Source organism: Manis javanica, chromosome X, assembly GCF_040802235.1.
Source record: "Manis javanica isolate MJ-LG chromosome X, MJ_LKY, whole genome shotgun sequence".
Classification (NCBI taxonomy): domain Eukaryota; kingdom Metazoa; phylum Chordata; class Mammalia; order Pholidota; family Manidae; genus Manis; species Manis javanica.
In genome coordinates, this window is record NC_133174.1 from 124,998,485 (window position 1) to 125,019,734 (window position 21,250).

Genomic DNA, 21,250 nt, shown 5'->3' on the forward strand with positions numbered 1-21,250 from the left:
ACACTTCCCACCAACCCACCCCAGCCCCTCCCCCATGGTAACCACCAGACACTTCTCAGTGCCTATGAGTCTACTACTGTTTTGTTCATTCTGTTTTGTTTTTTGAACACTCTTAAACAAAATATAATTAGTGAGACAATACACTCCTCAAAAAGTCATGTGAGACATTTTTAAAACCTAAAAAAATTCAAGACTCTACTTCATAAAAACATTTATTTGTCCAACACACATTTTATGAGCACTCATCTTGTCCCACCCACCAACCTGCTCTACTTACTGCCTTTCTTGGCCACCACTCACCTATAGGTTTCAGCTGGGAACTCCTGGCCAATCGTTAGATCTTTTCAGTTTCTGATCATTTCTCCAATCTGCCTCCTCTTCTTCCCTCTCTTCATCATTCAGATCCTCATCATCTTTACCCTAGCCTGTGACCCTGCTTCTAGTCGCTCTTCTGTCCACCCTCAATGTGTTCTGCATGTGCTACTGGTGCTGCCTTTCTAAAACAGGTATGATCTTCTTGTTTAAAATATCTTTGAGATTTAAGAACTCAGAAGGACCTATGCTTTGGGTTTCCTACTAAGCTCAAAGTCTAAAGCCCAAAAACCACAATCTGATTTCAGCCAGATTTCCCCAGAGCTGCTTCCTGCCATGCCCTATCATGTGCCAAATTTCAGCCACACTGAACCTCTCTGATCCCCAAACATACCTCTCTGCCCGAACATCTCTTCCCACTCCCTGAAATACCCTCCATCCTCTTCTCTCTCTAATGAATTCCTACCCTTCCCTGTGAAACCTTCACCCACACCCCAGGCACAGTAATATTGTATTCCTTAAAGTCCCACAAAATAAAACTCCTTCTGGCACTTACCTGTGACCTAGTTTTCCCTACCTAGACTGTGAATCTCTCAAGGACAGGAAAATGTCTTATTTATCTTTGGATCCTCAGGGCCTAGCACTGTGCATTAGCATCTAGTAGGTGCTCATTAAACATTTTTGAATGCACAACTCAATATGCTCTTAAGATATAATATGAAAGTAAGATGGTAAATTGCCTGGCATTTCAAGAACTAACCAGGATACAGCTAGGATGGATAAATGAATTCTAAAGGTGATTTTCAAACTTCATTTTTGCGCTTAGCTTTAAATCCCTCCATTCTTTCATTTCCTTCTTGTGTGGGTCCTCATAAGCTTTGAGAAAAGACCTAAGAGGAGAAAGTAAAATGTGCTTAACTACATACAAGTGATTGCCTTAAGTCATTCCATATTGTGAAATTTTCGTTTCCCCATCTAGATTCCAAGATATTTGATGGGGTTTTGTTTATGTTTCTTTTGTATGTTTGGTCAGTTAGCTGTGATTTAATGACTGTTTCAGCTTTTTCTGGGTAATGCCTGTCACTAAGCTTTAATAGTGGGCTAAAACTGACAAGAAAAAAATGAGGTGATTCTAAGATCTAGTGCCTTGGGAAAGGAAAGAGATAAGATGTTCTCTTGATGGTCTCTGCCCTATACTTCTTATGTTAATGGTTATCTTGTTCTATTCTGATATATTTAGACTTTTGGTGAGTATAATTTTCAGTCAAAATTCAACTGAGTTTTTAAAATTTTAAGCTGAATGAATCCTACTGTTAGCATGCATTAGACAGTCAAGAAATACTTCAGATAATTCAACATTGACTTAATGTTTAGAAACAATCAGAAACATTAAAGCAAGCTTCACTTTTATATTTTAAATTTCAGTTTTTGCCACATTTTCCAGTTCACATTTCCATGACTCGCGTTCAACAAATCAAGCAGGTAAGAAAACTTTCAAAACTGACAGCTGTTCATTGAAAAAGAAAATTTTGTTTTTCTTTAAACAAAATACCTATGGTTCAGGAATTCTACATGAGGTCACATATGATTAAGTTTTTAATTCCAGGAATGCTTTCTCTAAAACAAAAGCAAACTAAGGAGTCCTATATTTATTTGGGTTATTAACTACTTTAATGTTGATCATTTCCAGAAAGACTACATACTCTTGTACCTTGAATCTAGCTTCTTTCAGGGATTTCAGAAAGGAAGAATGTTATATGTAAAAATTAACTTTCAGGTTCACAGTAACCATAATTATCATGTTTGTTTTTTAACCCTCAGATGAAGGTTTTTTTTGGACAGATAAAGTGGCCTTTATGCTATCATTTTGTGTTCATTCCGTACTAATCTGAGTTCAGGGACACATTGTACCTCACTGGCTTATGTTTGTGTATGTGTGTGTGTGTGTACATGCATGTGTGTTTAATAGCAAAAACCTAATACAGAATTAAACCTTTTAATTATCCAAGGATTAGCCACAGAACCTGAAAGATCAAATCACCACTCCACCACAGGTGGTAGGATTTTTTAACCCAACTGCAAGCAGACTTTATTCAAGGAGGGGCTTAACTGTTACGAAGCAGTTTTTATTCACTTAACACTGTAATAGGTACTCTACATCTGTGGTCTCATTTCATCTCACAACAACTATATAAGGTCAGAAACTAGATGGGAGAAATTTAGGAATTTACCCAATGTCTACAGTTACTGAGCGTCAGATGCAAGATTTAGCCCCAGATTACGGGATTCTTTTCCAGCTGCCCTTCCCCTGTTGTAGTAACACAAACCCATAGTACCTTGTGAGCCTCGTTTCCTCCTACTTCTTTTCCCTCTTCCCTTTCACCCCATGACTCCCTGATGGTCCAGCTTATCATCCACTAGCAAGAAGTATGGCAAAAAAATTTATTTTACTTTTTAAAAATAAAACATTGTTTTACTCTTTGACTTGGTTAGTATGCAGCTATTTTAGAAATTCTTAGAGCCTAAAACTAGTAGATAAGGTGACCTCTGGTTTAGCAGTCAATTTGTTTTTTGCTTCCTCTAAATTAGACCAACATTTGAAAATTGATTGCATGTTGTTATTTGATTATGAAGCTTGGGATCAGTTTAACTGGTTAGTAATATACATTGTAATGTCATGTGTTTCCATAGTGACAGAATATATATTTAAAACATTTAACATGAAACACAAGTAGAAAGTGAATGAAATGGGTAATCAGAAATAACGTTAACTTTCAATTTGGGTACTGATTGAATGGAAATTTAAGACTTATTTTCAGCAGTTTAATGGCTGATAACTGTCTGAAGCTGCCTATTTACATGCATTCTTTAACCATGCCTTCTTTTTAGCTATTGGACATAACCTGCTAAGGACAAAACAAAAATGTCTGGTTCTCACCTCATTACATTCTGAACGTTCACACTAATAACATTAATTAAGGCATTTATTTAATTTTATTTCATTTTTCAGTAAAATGGGAGAAATAACAGCAGTTCCCTCATGAGACTGTGGCAAGGATGAAAGGAATTAATATAGGCATGGTGCCTGGCTCACTACATGGAAAAAGAAAACATTTCAAAACACACAGAATAGAACCTCCACGTACTCAGTACCAAGCTTTAATTATTACCCACATTTTGTACATCAATTTTCATCTATCTCCTTCTAGTCAGGGGGGAGAAGGATGCTTTTCAGTAAATCCCTTATATCTTTTTACCCATAAACATTCAGTATGAATTTCTGACAAGGACTTTTAAAAATATATATATAATCACAATGCCATCATTACATCTAACAAAATTAAGTTATTTCTTAATGTCATCTAATAACCACTCCATGTTAAATTTTTCCTGATTCTCAAAAATGCCTGTTTTGCTGATTCAAACATGTTCTAACCATGATCTCTTAGGTCTCTTTTATTAAACACAGGCTTCCCCTCCTGCTGTTGTTCCACTTATTTATCGAAGAAGCCAGGCCACTTGTCCTGTAGAATGCCCCACATTGTGCCTCTGCTTCCATGTGGTGTTGTTTAATACATTCTTTTATTCCCTGCATTTCCTATAAACTGAATTGATTAAATTTGCTTTTACTTTTAAATAAGCACACAGCCCAAGTCAATAAGAGGTTCTGGGTCAACATTTAAGTAAGTGTAGGGTTTAAGTTGCCCCTTTCCTATTAAGGCACTTAATGGACAATTTCTTCTTGACTGTGATTGTTAGCTGTTTTCTCGGTAATTGAGAGCTTGAGCACATCAAGCTGGAAGTAACTTTTCTCCACCACCACCACCCACTCCCCCGCCAGCTTTACTGAGATATAATTGATGTATAACATGGGGTTAGCATAAGGTGTGCAATGTAATGATTTTTTGTATATATAGTGAGATGATTACCATGGAAGTAAATTTTCTAAACATAGTAATTCCTAAGTATTCATGAATTATTCTTTTTATGTAGTTTTCCTTTCCTAATAACAATTGAGCTTGTATTTCAAGAGGCTTGAAGGCACCCAGCTTTTAGGTCCCTATCTCCCAATGCCCTAACCATAAATAACTGCCCTGCAGAAATAGTTCTTGTATTAATTTGCTAGGGCTGCCATAACAAAGTACCACAAACTGGGGGGTTTAAGTAACAGAAATTTATTGTCTCCCAGTTCTGGGGGCCAGAAGTCTGAGATCAAGATGTTGGCAGGGTTGCTTTTTTCTGAAGGCCATGGGAGAAGGATCTGTTCCTGGCCTCTGTCCTTGGCTCCTAGATGACTATCTTCCTGTTCGCATGGTATTTTCCCTGTACACGTGTCGGTCTCCAAATTTCTCCTCTTTATAAGGACATCAGTCGTTTTGGATTAGGACCTACCCTAATGATCTCTCCCCCTTCCGACAGAAAGTAGCTAGAGAATGAAATTCTACGCCCAGTTCCCCAGAGGCCCTATTAAGAAAAAGAAAAAATGGGAATGAAGGCAAATTCTGGCGTGCTGAGACCCCCACTCCTTAAGATCCAATCACCAACGCAGAACACACCCTACCCCTACTCCTTAAAAACGTGCTTCCTCACCCACAAGTGGCTGCTCTCCACCTAGAGACAGCCATTAAAATCTCTTGCGTGGGGGAAAAAAAAATCACTGGTACCCAGTAAAAACTTGACTTTATTTGCAGTGTCTTAAGTAAAGTCAGTTGTCTCCTTACTATACTACCTCTGCATTTCTAGCATCCCTTGTATTTACATCTTCACAAATGTAAACTTCAGCAACACATAGTACAGTCTTCTTTTTATCTTACCAGGTTTGGATAAATTAAAAATGGATTTAGACACAGATGTAAGGGAACTTTATGGGGTGAAGCCCTTTAAAATAGATTATGCCAGCTGGAGTACAGGGCATGATTATGATTGGGACAATTTAGATTTCATCTGTTACATAAGGTGTGTCTGCGAGCTTTATCTTCTGCTGGCCAGGTTTCACAGTTAATCTGTCTAATGGACCTTGCTACCATTTTCTAATCTAATAAAGCAGCAACATTAGATTTCTATGATATGTTTTTGAGTTTTCCGTGGAACCTATTAAGTACCCAGTCTCTTATGAAGAGACATTCCTTAAGGGAATAGCCTAGCTTGTTTTAAAAGAGATGTAATTTGATCTTAGTTTATAAATCATTTCATTCTTTCAACAAGCATTTATTGAGCACTGTGCTGGTACTGGGCAACTAAAATCTTTCAGGCATACTCTTCTTCAGACAGCAGAAGTGGACAACTTTACTATTTCCATTTTTACCTTAGACACTGTAAGGTTGAAAGCTAAGTTTAGTGCTCAAATGCAGCAACTCTCCTTAACCTAGGTTTCTAGCATACCTTCCTCTTTGCCCTTGACAGTTACATGGCTCCTGGCCTTTTATCCTTATTTTAACAGTATTATTATTTCATATCTGTTTTGGAAATAGGCAAGATGCAAATCATAAGAGTCCACTCACTGTTACTAATACCCTCACAATTGCTGATATTGGTTAATGCTCCAACTTTCAATGAGAGGAACAATAAGCAAAATTCTATTCTAGTTCTGGGAAACTTGCTTTTGTGAATTAAGTGAGTTACAAAATACTTTGAGCTCCTCATTAGAGAAAACATCTGTGTAAATATTAAATGTAAGAATTGCACTAACAATTATATTTTACTGAAAAGATATGTGGTTATTCCATTGTTTTAAAAGACTGATTAACTTCTTAAACTGCCTTTCCCAATTTCCCTCGTTTTCTGCAATGGCATCAAAATAGTCACAATCATACAGTTTTAAGACTCAAAGTTCTAGATTCATCTTCAGTTTGTCCTTATTTTTCTACTGTATCTTATTAGGCATGTAATCCTATTAATTCTTCCGTGACAACATCCTCTCTGTTCCTACTGCTACTTCCTTCTGTCCCTTGGATCCAGATTACTGTAATAGCACTCTAGTAGATTTCCTCTCTCTGCCCCAGTTTACTCTGACTCCCACAACCAACACCAAGGTAACTTTTCTAAACGTTGTTTTCACCTTTTCCTCTCCTGTGCAAAAAGTTGGCAATGGCTTCCCCATTACCTACTAAATAAGCACAATAGCCGGACTATATTGAGCACTTACATAGGTTGCCATGTGCTGTGATAAGAATAGTACAACCACCTCATTATCCGCATGATTACCATCAGCTTCATATGGATGAAGAAACTGAGGTGCAGGTTAAGTTACCTGCCTAAGGTTGTACACGTAGTAAGTTTCAGAACTGGGGTTTAACTCAGTTCTGTTTGGCTTCAAAGCCTATGTTCCTAACAACTATGCTATTCTGCCGAAACTCCTTACATTCAAACTCTTTACCTAAGAGCCTATAAATCTGGCCCTGTTTTGCTCTCCAGTTTCTCTCTCATGACTTCATAGCACAAACTCTGTCAGTCAAGCTAGTCTTTACCATATTCTTTACCTCCCATAAACTTCTTTATATGGTTCCTTCTGCTCGGAATACCCTCCCTTCCACCCTCTTCTTGTCCAGATTTTAAACATCTTTCAAGGCCTGCATCAAATTTTAATTCATGTAACTCACATCACTCTTCTATCACAGACTACCCATAACGTTTATTGTTTATACCATGGGCAATAATATTTAAACACTTTTGATCACACACTGCATCAGTAAGAAGTGAGCACATGCTTCCAATATATGTATATTGTATTTACATTACGGACATGTAGTCCTGCAGTAGTATATAATGTGAATTATAGAATATACACAAAATAGAAAAACAAAAAGGATGAGATAAAGTTGAATTGATATTTTCAGAAAAGTTTAGATTTTATTTTGTTAACTATATATCATTATTGAGAGTGAATATGAACTTATATTTCCAATAACCTTCATGATTTAAAATTATTTTAGCCACCTCCTTAATAGAACATATTAGCTCAGCATTATGTTTTCACAGTAATGTGGCATATGATGAGCTGTGCTCAGAGTAGCGTCTGTTTCATTTTTGCCATTTCCGTTATTTGCTTAGACTTGCATTCCTAATCTTTTGCCCAAGGTCTCTGTATGTCCACTTATTAAGGCACTTGTCCATTTTGTGGAACTTAGTTTAGTTAAAACTAGGCGATATATCCATATGTTCACCTAACTTGGCAGGTGAACTGAAACTAGTTGTAACTATCAAAAGGCCAAAGAAAAAGTCTCTTCTCTCACAAGATCTTTGGATCCTGTGGACTGAGTGAGGGTACCTGCATCAATCTGGATATCTAATATCAGCAAGCCTTCATTGCTTACTTTCTCCGATTTTAAAATATATAAATTGAATTTCCATTTATTCCTTTTGCTTCTCAGTGGATCATCTTGTACACCTCCTTGGCTGTGATCATGCTTACCTTGAAGAGCACTGACCTAATGTATTTAAAGCTTGACTCTCAAATATGATTCTAGGCTTCTTTAGGGAAAGCTCATCTGCTTATTTCATGTTCCTTATAATATTTAGCACCATATTGTCCCAGAACTATCCTAGGTTCTTTAATATATGTGAAATACGATTTTATGAATGACAGGATGAATTTGGATTATGGTGTCTTTTTTTTAACCATTTTTAGTATTTTCATTTTTACCTTAGATACTATAAGGTTGAAAGTTAAGGATAATTCAGTGGCACAGAGTACATTCACAGTGTTGGGCAACCATCATCACTCTCCATTTCTAGAACTTTTTCATCATGCCAAACAGAAACTTTGTCCCCATTCAGCAATAACTCCCCACTTTACCCTCATCTCCTGTAACCTCTATTCTACTTTCAGTCTCTCTGAATTTGACTACTCTAGGTACCTCATGTAAGTGGAATCATATAATATTGTTTCTTTTGTGTCTGACTTCTTTCACTTAGCCTAATGTTTTCAAGTTCATCCATGTTGTAGCATGTGTCAGAACTTCATTCTTTTATCTGGATGAATAATATTCCATGCATGCATGGAATGGAATAATATTCCATTCCATTGCATGAATATACCACATTTTTTATACATTTATCTGGTGATGGACACTTGGGTTGTCCATCTTTTGGCTATTATGAATACTGCTGCTATGAACATTAGTATAAAAGTATCTGTTTGAGTCCTTGCTTTCAGTTATTTTGGGTATACACCTAGGAGTGGGATTGCTGGATCATATTTTAATTCAATGTTCAGCTTTTTGAGGCACTGCCAAACTGTTTTCCACAGAGTCTATACCATTTTACATTCCTACCAGCAGTGTGTGAGGATTCCAATTTCTCCACAATCTCACCAACACTTTTTATTTTCCATATCTTAAGTGATAGCTATCCTAATGAGTATGAAGTAGTAGCTCATTGTGGTTTTGATCTTCATCTGCCTAATGACAAATGATGTTGAGCATTGTTTTATGTGCCTATTGACCATTTACATATCTTCTTTGAAGAAATGTCTATTCAAGTCCTTTGCCCATGTTTTAATTGAGTTGTTTGCTTTGTTATTGTTATTGAATTGTAGGAGTTCTTTATATAGTCTGGATATTAATCCTTTCTTAGATATTTGATTTAGAAACAGCTTCTCTAATTCTTTGATTGTCTTCACTCTCTTGACAGTGTATTTTGATGCACAGAAGTTTTAACTTTTTATGAAGTCCAGTTTATCTATTTTTTCTTTTGTTATCTATGCTTTTGGTATCATATTTAAAAAAGCACTGCCAGATCCAATGTCATAAAGCTTTTCCCTGTTTTCTTCTAAGAATTTTGTAGTTTTAGGCCTTTCATCCATTTTGAGTTAATTTTTGTATATGATTTTAGGAAAGGGTTTGACTTCATTCTTTTGCTGTAATATCCTTCTAAACACCTTTCATATCCAATTTTACCTAAATAGTATCTGTTTTTTGTCTTCCTTAATATGTAATACATGTTTTCCAGTGTCAGTTTTCCCAGCATCATTTGTTGAAAAGACTGTCCTTTCCCTGTATATATATGTGAAGGTTTGTTGCTGAGCTCTCTAATCTATTCCATTGATCTGTATGTTTGTCCTTATGCCAGTACCATACTGTTTTGATTACTTGTAGCTTTATAGTAAGTTTTGAAATTGGGAAGTAAGAGCCCTCTAAGTTTATTCTTCTTTTTGGAGATTGTTTTGGTATTCAGGACCCCTTGAGATTCTATGTGAATTTTAGAATGCGTTTTTCTATTTCTGCAAAAAATGTCATTGGGATTTTGAAAGCACTTGCATTACATCTGTAGATCACTTTGGGTGTTAATACCATCTTAACGATATCAAGGCTTCCAATCCACAAACACAGGATGTCTTTCCATATGTGGATTATTTAAAGAAATAACTATTTATATGAAAGTGGTACTTGCATATTATAAAAAGGCCAAACAATATGGAACAAATTACCCCAAATCTCACTGCTCATTGATAACTAAGTACTGTTAACTTGGTGGTAAATATCCTTTGAACACCTTTCATTTCCAATTTTACCTAAATAGTATCTATTTTTTGTCCTACTTAATATGTAATACATGTTTTCCAGTGTCAGTGATGAGATTTAAATCATGATAGTACCATCATTTACTTAAGCAGACTTGTACTGATAGACATTTAGTTTGCTTTGAACTATGAGTAATATTTATTAATATCATGGTAGTAATGGTTGGAAAAATCATGTAATATTGAATGTTTGATTTCTCTTTTAAATGAAGAAAGGTACTTCATTCTCATCAGTTCTTACATATGTGATATACTGTAATGTATAAGTAAGAGATCTTTGGTGTGGTAGGTACAACAATGAAAAGTAGGGAACCAGACACTTCTTTAGAGATTTTCTTATACTCTAGCTCTTGTACAGCCCAGTGAATAATAATAAAGGTGAAGCCAAATAAAATCCCTTCATAAAAGCATAGGAACTGGTATTCAGTTTACTCTCATGTTCTTGCCTTTCAGGAAGAAACCATGGATTTAAGATGTGGAGAAGCAATGCATGAATGGTGACTAGTGGACTTTGAATTACTATTCTGATCATTTGCATATGCAGTTACATCTTTTCTTCTAGATAGTCAAACTGCAGTACTGATGTCTCTTCTTTTATAGGAAATTACATTCTGCAATACAAATAAATCATGCTTGGGAAGCAAAACTGAAACTGGTATGGTACTAACAATCTAATTTTGTAGAAAATTTGGAATTTATACTGATTTTCAATGTTGTTGCTACCGACTTTTGCTGTAATTTCTGGAAATCTAAGCTCTCTTTTGAAACAAAAACTATATATACTGCATAAATAATTTTTAATTGCTCTTGAGAAACAGTTTATGATTTACCCATAAAAATAGCTAGCATTGTGCCCAGCATTTGTCTTGAGGTATCTTTACCACTTGGAAGAATTATGATACTCGGTAATTTCGATATGAGGCATGAATTCTACTTAAGGTTTGTAATTAGGAAAGAAGAAGAAAAGCTATAGAAGTAGCAGACGGAAGAAAACATGAGAAGATTGATTATTTCTTTGACTTATCTTCTTGTAGGGTAACATAAGCATGTATAGGTTTTAGACTACTAATTAAATTGAGTGCACACATTAACATAATAGGAATACAGCTACATAACCAAAGCAGACCTACAATTACCAGCCGTATCCAGTGAAACCAAGAAAACCAGTTAGGCACCCTAGGCATTTGTGAAAACTTATCAATGATATGATGGATATTGTCTAACTGAATTTGAATACTTGGAGAAAAATCATACATATTAAAACAACACATTCCTGGGAACTGTTCACATCGCATATGTTCTTTTAACAGTAGATAGTCTATAGTTGCAAGATTTTGGAGCACTGCAACTTGCACTTCTCCTAATTCTTGGTTGAGTTCCAACAGTATAGATCCAGTCAAATTTGTTGTTTTACTGTATGCACAGGCCAGCTTAGATATCTCCTTCTTCATTCCCATGGCAAGTCCAGGAACCTGTGGGATGACTGCAGCTACAACTGCAACAGTGCCAGGATCTTTGTTGAAGTTTTTTGATGATCATCTTCTGGAATGACTTTTCCAGAGAATGTTGATGTTGGAAGTTCTTCTTCATATTGTATCCTAATTCGTTTTCTAGGTAGCCAAATTAGGCTTTGGTCCTCTGTATAAACACAAACAAACCCTTTGCCCACCCTTTGATATGCCCTTCATACCATTGTGAAGAATTTATTGGAGATCACCACACAGGAACTGCTTTTTTTTAAGAGAAAGGAATATTATCAGAAAAATGTACTTCCATAGCTGATCATCTGACACCCTTTAAATGATCAAAATTAAGGATATTTAAAGCATGCATTAATCGGTGATTTGCAGCTAGTTTTATCCTATCAGGGAGTAATCCCCCTTTTCTTTCTTTTTTTTTTGTTATCATTAATCTACAATTACATGAAGAATATTATGTTTACTAGGCTCTCCCCTATACCAGGTCTCCCCAACAAACCCCTTTACAGTCACTATTTATCAGCATAGCAAAATGTTGTAGAATCGCTACTTGTCTTCTCTGTGTTGTACAGCCCTCCCCTTTCTCCCACCCCCCCATTATGCATGCTAATTATAATACCCCCTTTCTTCTCCCCCCACCTTGTCCCTCCCTACCCACCCATCCTCCCCAGTCCCTTTCCCTTTGGTACCTGTTAGTCCATTCTTGGGTTCTGTGATTCTGCTGCTGTTTTGTTCCTTCAGTTTTTCCTTTGTTCTTATACTCCACAGATGAGTCAAATCATTTGGTATTTCTCTTTCTCTGCTTGGCTTATTTCACTGAGCATAATACCCTCTAGCTCCATCCATGTTGTTGCAAATGGTAGGATTTGTTTTCTTCTTATGGCCCCCATTGTGTATATGTACCACTTCTTCTTTATCCATTCATCTACTGATGGACATTTAGGTTGTTTCCATTTCTTGGCTATTGTAAATAATGCTGTGATAAACATAGGGGTGCATATGTCTTTTTGAATCTGCGATCTTGTTTTCTTTGGATAAATTCCTAGGAGTGAATTCCTCAGTCAAATGGTATTTCTATTTTTAGTTTTTTGAGGAACCTCCATACTGCTTTCCACAATGGTTGAACTAGTTTACATTCCCACCAGCAGTGTAGGAGGGTTCCCCTTTCTCTGCATCCTTGCCAGCATTTGTTGTTCCTAGTCTTTTGGATGTTGGCCATCCTAACTGGTGTGAGCTGATATCTCATTGTGGATTTAATTTGCATTTCCCTGATAATTAGTGATGTGGAGCATCTTTTCATGTGCCTGTTGGCCATCTGAATTTCTTTGGAGAAGTGTCTGTTCAGCAACTCTGCCCATTTTTTAATTGGCTTATTTGCTTTTTGTTGTGTAGGAGTGATTTTATCTGCATAAAATCTGTAAGCACTTTTTATAGCTGTAGTTATTTTTACTGTCCCATTTGTAACTTAGTTCTAATCCTTTTTGATCATTTCCTGGGCATAGTATTGTAGTTTTCAGTAACAAAGCACATGTCAAACGCAAAGAGAAAAATTTTAATTTAGGATTTCTGTATACATAATAGACATTGCTTAATATTGAGTACTCACATTCTAGGTCTTTTGGAGTGCTAGGGAAGCCCCTCAAGCACCATGTAGCTCTCTTTCCCGAAAGGTAAAGGGTGCCTTTGCTTTTGAAGTGAATCTTGTGTTCCCTGCTTGCTTTAAGATGGTAAGAGCGCCTCACCATGGCATAGCCACTGACTCAGCAAGGCTTCTCTTCACCATGCAACAGCTATCTCCTCAAGTATTTGGTAGGTAAGCCGTTGGTGCTATGACTGTATTCTGCTTTCTGTTTACACAGAGTGACACCGATGTAGAGGAACCAATTTCTCCACGGCTCACTAATTCCTTTCCAATATCTCCAGCAGCTTCTCCCACCATGGGGATTGGACAGGTAAGAAAGAAGTGCCTAAATAGCTTTCCCTTGAAATATTTATTAGTGTTTCACTACCCGAGTCTTTGGAGGGATATATTTTGCTATACTATATCTGATTTCCCTTCCTTTCCATTTCTGAAACTATTATTTACATATAACAAAAGTCAGCAACTTATAAGTATATGACCTGATTTTTGGAAATTGTGCACAGTCCTGTAACTATAACCATGATCAAGATATAGAACAGTTCTCACACTAACAGTTTCCTTGTGATCTTTTGCACTCAGTCTCCTTCCCCCACCAAAACCCTCCCCAACCTAGGAAGCCACTGATCTGCTTTCTGAGAAAACTGGTGGTTTTAAAACCTTTGTTCCATTTTGGTTTTAGCAGTATTTTTCTCCATCACAAACGTGTGTGAGTTGCACCACTTTTCGTCCAAATCCTACCTCCAGTCCTACACAACAATTTACAATTTAAGTTTATGTTGTATGAAAATACCAAATCGCTTATAAAATGAGACTTTTTGGAAAAGAAATTATAGCTCCACATTCTGTAACAACCAAAGAAGTAATGACTTTTTCACTAAATTAAAACTTTATTGCATTATCATTTTGTGTATTGAAAAGAACCAAGTGACTAAGAACACGTGAGAACATGTCAACCTATGAAGAATCAGTAGCTTATTAACCCTGTTGACCATAATTTTCCTCTGACCAAGAGTGTTCCTCTGATCAGAGCTAACTCTTGAACTTTAAAGAACTGTACGTGCTCATTGATTCACTCATGATTCGAGGAAAGCCACAGCTGGGACTACAGGTCCTTCAAGCTTTTTTCCCCACAGCTTGGAAAAATCCTGAATCCTTATACATTGCAAGACAGTTTCCAGTCCTGAGGAATTCCTGTTTTTCCCTAGATTTAGAGAAAAGTGATAAGGTGATGTGATGTGGGATCCTACACAGAACCTTCTTTTAGTGTATGTCCTTAGATCTGTTATAATGAACAGTCATAGCTGATTTTGTTCAAAATTCTCTTGTAATAGCTGTGATAATTTTGTTTTAGAAGAAATCAAAGCACCACATACACCATTAGACCAAGCAGTTTTGGACCACTAAAAAGAAAACATTCTTTCACCTACCAGAAGAAATATATATAACCCTGAATTATTTCAATAAACTATCATATAAACTCAAGTGTCCTACAAAAATTCATTGTAAAGGATTTGTTTAAAATATATTTGTTGAGGTACAAGAGACCTTTCATTTTACTCAAACAAAACTATATGTAAAGACATTCTAAAAGCTATAAAGTGCCATATAAATATGAATTGAGAAATTTAATTCCAGTGTAGTCAACTGTTATGATTTTGATCACGTAAGTATAATTCACCAAGCTAACTACCTTAAATACTTTGTGAAACAAGGTGGGGAATGAATGAATGAATGAACAAATAGAGTCCGTCATCTAATGTTCTGCTGAGTCTCAACCCCAGTCCTGCACCACCACCACACGTACATGGTGATAGCCTATGAAGAAGTTGACACAAATTAATCTAGTTACTATACTAAAAATATATGGTAAGGTGTATGTTCTTTGAGGTTTCACTTCTTTATGGGGGTTGTTTTTGGTTAAATATATGGATAATGACCCACGTACTCAGTAATAAAAAGGCAGTCAAAAAAAGACATTTTTTTTAACTCTAAGCTATGATATTCTTCCATTTTTGTTAATACCACTGCTGAATTATAGGCTTAGTACCAAGTTTAACTATAATAGGGAAGGGAAATGGGTAAATAGGAAAGATTAAACTTTAAAAATGTTTATTTGTGAAAAATCCATTGAAACAGGAAAGAAAAAGAGGAGGAGAAGACGGGCTGGGAGAAGAAGAAGGAAAGTAAAACTACAGGAAAAGAAGTTGAAATGTACTTCAATTTCCTGTGTATTTTGGATTAAATAATGGCAGTCATCCTAACAACATACCCAACTCAGCAGGCACTTATATTCTAAGAGTAAGACTAGATCAGATCTCAAGAATAGTCTTTTCCAAACTAAGTGTGTTTTATTTATTTATTTATTTATTTATTTATTTATTTATTTATTTATTTATTTTTATATACAGTTTTTAATAAAGGTATTATTGATATACACTCTTATGAAGGTTTCACATGAAAAAACAATGTGGTTATTACATTCACCCATATTATCGAGTCCCCCCTCTATACTCCATTGCAGTCACTGTCCATCAGTGAAATAAGATGCCACAGAGTCACAACTTGTCTTCTCTGTGCTACACTGTCTTCCCTGTGATCCCCCCCACACCATGTGTACTAATCATAATACCCCTCAATCCCCTTCTCCCTACCTGCCCACCTGCTCTTCCCAACCCTTACACTTTGGTAACCACTAATCCCTTGGAGTCTGTGAGTTTGCTGCTATTTTGTTCCTTCAGTTTTGCTTCATGATTATACTCCACAAATGAGGGAAATCATTTTGGTATTTGTCTTTCTCTGTCTGGCTTATTTCACTGAGCATAATACCCTCCAGCTCCATCCATGTTGTTGCAAATGGTAGGATTTGTTTCTTTCTTATACTTAATAGTATTCCATTGTGTATATGTACCACATCTTCCTTATCCATTCATCTACTGATGGACACTTAGGTTGCTTCCATATCTTGGCTATTGTAAATAGTGCTGCAATAAACATAGGGGTGCATACATCTTTTTGAATCTGAGAAATTATATTCCTTGGGTAAATTCCTAGGAGTGGAATTCCTGGGTCAAATGGTATTTCTATTTTTAGTTTTTTGAGGAACCTCCATATTGCTTTCCACAATAGTTGAACTAGTTTACATTCCCACCAGCAGTGTAGGAGGGTTGCCCTTTCTCCACATCCTTGCCAGCGTTTGTTGTTCTTAGTCTTTTTGATACTGGCCATCCTAACTGGTGTGGGATGACATCTCATTGTGGTTTTAATTTGCATTTCCCTGATAATTAGCGATGTGGAGCATCTTTTCATGTGCCTGTTGGCCATCTGAAATTCTTCTTTGGAAAATTGTCTGTTCATATCCTCCACCCATTTTTTAATCTGGTTATTTGCTTTTGGGGTTTGAGGCATGTGAGTTCTTTATATATTTTGGATGTTAACCCCTTGTCAGATATGTCATTTACAAATATATTCTCCCATACTGTAGGATGCCTTTTTGTTCTGCTGATGGTGTCCTTTGCTGTACAGAAGCTTTTTAGCTTGATGTAGTCCCATTTGTTCATTCTTGATTTTGTTTCCCTTGCCCAAGGAGATGCGTTCAGGAAAAAGTTGCTCATGTTTATATTCAGAAGATTTTTGCTTGTGTTGTCTTCTAAGAGTTTTATGATTTCATGACTTACATTCAGGTCTTTGATCCATTTCGAGTTTACTTTTGTGTATGCAGTTACAGAATAATCCAGTTTCATCCTCTTGTATATAGCTGTCTAGTTACCACTTGTTGAAGAGGCTGTCATTTCCCCATTGTATGTCCATGGCTATTTAATTGTATATTAATTGACCATATATGTTTGTGTTTATATCTGGGCTCTCTAGTCTGTTCCATTGGCCTGTGGGGCTGTTCTTGTGCCAGTACCAAATTGTCTTGATTACTGCGGCTTTGTAGTAGAGCTTGAAGTTGGGGAGTATAATCCCCCCTGTTTTATTCTTCCTTCTCAGGATTGCTTTGGCTATTTGGGGTCTTTTGTGGTTCCTATGAATTTTAGAATAATTTGCTCTAGTTTGTTGAAGAATGCTGTTGGTATTTTGATAGGGATTGCATTGAATCTGTAGATTGCTTTAGGCAGGATGGCCATTTTGATTATATTAATTATTCCTATCCATGAGCATGGGATGTGTTTCCATTTATTGGTATCTTCTTTAATTTCTCTCATAAGTGTCTTGTAGTTTTCAGGGTATATGTCTTTCACTTCCTTCGTTAGGTTTATTCCTAGGTATTTCATTCTTTTTGATGCAATTGTGAATGGGATTGTTTTCCTGATTTCTCTTTCTGCTAGTTCATCGTTAGTGTATAGGAATGCAACAGATTTCTGTGTATTAATTTTGTATCCTACAACTTTGATGAATTCAGATATCAGATCTAGTAGTTTTGGAGTGGATTCTTTAGGGCTTTTTATGTATAGTATCATGTCATCTCCAAACAGTGATATTTTAACTTCTTCTTTACCAATCTGGGTGCCTTTTATTTCTTTGTGTTGTCTGATTGCCATGTCTAGGACCTCCAGTGCTATGTTGAATAAAAGTGGGAAGAGTGGGCATCCTTGTCTTGTTCCCAGTCTTAAAGGAAAAGCTTTCAGCTTCTCAGTGTTAAGTATGATGTTGGCTGTGGGTTTATCATATATGGCCTTTATTATGTTGAGGTACTTGCCCTCTATACCCATTTTGCTGAGAGTTTTTATCATGAATGGATGTTGAACTGGGTCAAATGCTTTTTCAGCATTTATGGAGATGATCCTGTGGTTTTTGTCCTTCTTTTTGTTGATGTGGTGGATGATGTTGATGGGATTTTCGAATATTGTACCATCCTTGCATCCCTGCAATAAATCCCACTTCACCATGATGGATGATCTTTTTGATGTATTTTTTAATTTGGTTTGCTAATATTTTGTTGAGAATTTTTGCGTCTATGTTCATCAGGAGTATTGGCCTGTAATTTTCTTTTTTTGTGGTGTCTTTGCCTGGTTTTGGTATTAGAGTGATGCTGGCCTCATAGAATGAGTCTGGAAGTACTCCCTCCTCTTCTTCTTTTTGGATAACTTTGATGAGGAATGGTATTAGGTCTTCTCTACATGTTTGACAAAATTCAGTGGTGAAGCCATCTGGTCCAGGAGTTTTGTTCATAGGTAGCTTTTTGATTACCAATTCAATTTCATTGCTGGTAATTAGTCTGTCCAGATTTTCTGTTTCTTCCAGGGTCAGCTTTGGGAATTTGTATTTTTCTAGAAAGTTGTGTATTTCTTCTAGGTTATCCAGTTTGTTAGCATATAATTTTTCATAGTATTCTCTAATAATTTTTTGTATTTCTGTGGTGTCCATAGTGATTTTTCCATTTTCATTTCTGATTCTGTTTATGTGTGTAGGCTGTTTTTTTCTTGGTAAGTCTGGCTAGGGGTTTATCTATTTTGTTTATTTTCTCAAAGAACCAGCTCCTGCTTTCATTGAGTTTTTCTATTTTTCTATTCTTCTCAATTGTATTTGTTTCTGCTCTAATCTTTATTATGTCCCTCCTTCTACTGACTTTGGGCTTCATTTGTTCTTCTTTTTCTAGTTTCTAAGCACGTTGTTTTATGACAATGGATCAATGACCTAGCTTAGGGCTCTTTTGCTTGTGCAGTGAATTTATACTAGTGTTGAAAAAACATTCAAATATATTAACAGTTTAAGAGCTGTTAGGAAAATTGGGATCATCTGAGTACTTTAAATATGCTTAAATTGAAGACAGTGTTTTACTGAATTTAAACAATTCTCCTTTTAAGACATTTACACATAAAATGTTTTATAACATTGAAAATGCCCGGAATTTGCTTAGAATTTATGATTTGGAAAATTGTTTTTATATTTCAATTTTGGTCAGATTTAGGTTCTGTCCAGCATCTTAGCAGTTGTGGCATGTCTCACAAGCCTGTTGTTCCTGATTCTTAGCTGCTCTAGAGGATGACTGCCTCATTTCTTCCAGGTGTCCTGAAGAATTCCAAAGCAAATTTTGTATATACTACATAGTCTGTATTTTAAGTCAGACCCTCCCAAATATAGCCTATATATTTTGGTCAAAATTTATCTGGCCTTTCAGATGCAATAAGAGATTAAATAAAAATTTAATTTATTTCTATGTTTTGGAATATGAGTATTCATTTGGGAAACAACAAATTGTGTCCTATTTGGAGTCTACTAATACAAGTGAAATGCAGGAGAAGATTGTTATTAAAAATCAAAAAGAGGTCCTGGCAGGAGAGACAAAGGGAAAAAGAACAAGGACTCTGTAAAGAAGAGGAGAGTGTGAGATAAAGGCTGAGAGTCTCCAAGAATATGAAGACATATTTTATGAGGATAAACAGCAGTTGCTTCCATTAGGATTAAGCAAGAGCAAATAAGGTTTCAAGTGGGAATTCTGAGATATCTGCAGAAAGTGGGCAGGTGTAAATGTTGTTTTACAGTAAAAATGATTTTAGCAAAGAAATTTTTAATTCAATGATGAATTTGTTTTGATTTGTCTTGCTTTGAATGTAAACCAAACAGGACAGATGAGTAGTTTTTCCATAGTTGTTCAAGCATACTCTGGCATGGGGCAGGATCCTGGATGCCCAGACCTCTTTTGAGCTTTATGAGCTATGATTATACTCCTAAGAAGGTCTGTGGAATCTATTCCTAGGGATATTTTTTAATGAATAGATAGCCTTAGTGTTTTATCATTCAAATATATTCCACCCTTGAAGTTATGGGTTTGAACATTCATTTTTCTCACATCCAGACACGGTTATCACATGAATGTGTGACATTGTGTAGATTTTAACATTTACTTGTGATGAAGATTATAGCAATGCACTATTTTGAAATTAACTGTTTCTCCTTAACCTTTGAAAATATTTTTCTTTGTTCATTGTATACTATAAAAAATTGATCTATTTAGTTCATCAATGCTTAGCAAAATAAAGATGGCAACAACCCAAAGGTATAAAATAAGGAATGAGATTAAATTATGGTATAGCCTTACTATGTAGCTATATAGTATCATGTTGTAGAATTTATTTAAAAATATCAGAAAATTGTCATCATTAAAAGCAAGAAGTGGATCACATACTAGTATTATATACAGTACAAATCCAATTTTGTTTAAAACAATCATGTATACACACACATTCAGGAATTGCTAAAAAGTGGTTGTTTCTAGGTAATGATGATGTAAAATTTTTCATGTATTTTTATGTATTTTATGAATTAATTGCAAATGGGCCAGCTTTGCTTTTGCAATTAAAAGCATAATAAACATGTTAAATAAAATATGTCTATCTTGATCTGCTTTTTTGCCATAGGTGGCATGTCAAATGAAGATCCTCCAAAGAGATTTTTCCAAGGTACAACCAACATACTTAGTTCTGATACTACCCAACCATCTGATATGAATGTGTGATGAGTATTAATATGAGGTTTTAAACATTAATTGGCCACTTAGCATTTGGTTTTTCAATTTGCTTTAGCTATTGTGTATATTCAAAAGTATTGTACATTATTAAATATTTTGGGAAGTTATAAAATGAATATCCCAAGTGGATACTAATAACTTTAGTTTTTCTCCCTAACATTGATGTGTGATTTTTAGAAGTGAGGTTTTGGCATTAGATTAAGAGGTGTTAGAAAAATACATGAAAATGCAAGCTTGGAAAAAAGTCACCTTCTGCCCATCTTTTCTACCTTGGATTTTTGTGTACTTTGTTAGGCTGAACATCTTCATACCAAGAAAGCATGGTTTAATAATCAAAATGGGTCGTAGACTGAATAGATTGTTCTTTGTTGTTACTGTTGGTTTTGTTTCACTCCTCTTGTGAAACTGCTCTTGTAATTAGTGCCAGTTCTTTGCTTCACATATTTTACATTCATTTGTAGACACAGGAGAGAGTGCAGTGATCTCCTGAATTCCATTCTCAATGAGGGGCATTTTCTTCTCCTAGTCTATCTTCAGGTGCTCTTGATAGAAACTGGAGAGGTGCAGGATTTTCTTATAATTCACCAGCTAAAATCAGCACTGTCACAAACTCTCTTGTGTTGCTTTCTGATTCTGGTTCTCCATTTTTCTAGTAGATGAACCTTCAATAAGTGATTCAACCATCCAATACTTTCTCACCAATGCTCTCTCTCTCTCTCTCTCTCCCTCACACACACAAGTTGGAGCAATAACAGAATTGTACAATTTAGACTATTTCCTTCTTAGCTTTTTTTCTCAGTTTCCTAAAATTATGTTTATCTACAGAA

At 35.8% G+C, this 21,250-nt stretch overlaps 1 protein-coding gene across 1 annotated transcript in view; it reads left to right on the plus strand.

The window, feature by feature from the left end:
• Window positions 1-16,244, plus strand: part of LOC108402594 (P2R1A-PPP2R2A-interacting phosphatase regulator 1-like) — a 38,776-nt gene extending 22,532 nt beyond the window's left edge. Inside the window, exons 4-8 of the mRNA XM_073228208.1 lie at window positions 1,738-1,794; window positions 10,286-10,329; window positions 10,433-10,487; window positions 13,170-13,262; window positions 15,089-16,244. Of these exons, the coding sequence (XP_073084309.1) occupies window positions 1,738-1,794; window positions 10,286-10,329; window positions 10,433-10,487; window positions 13,170-13,262; window positions 15,089-15,139 (300 nt within the window). The 3' untranslated portion in view covers window positions 15,140-16,244. The remainder of the gene's footprint in view (window positions 1-1,737; window positions 1,795-10,285; window positions 10,330-10,432; window positions 10,488-13,169; window positions 13,263-15,088) is intronic.
• Window positions 16,245-21,250: the final 5,006 nt, after the last annotated feature.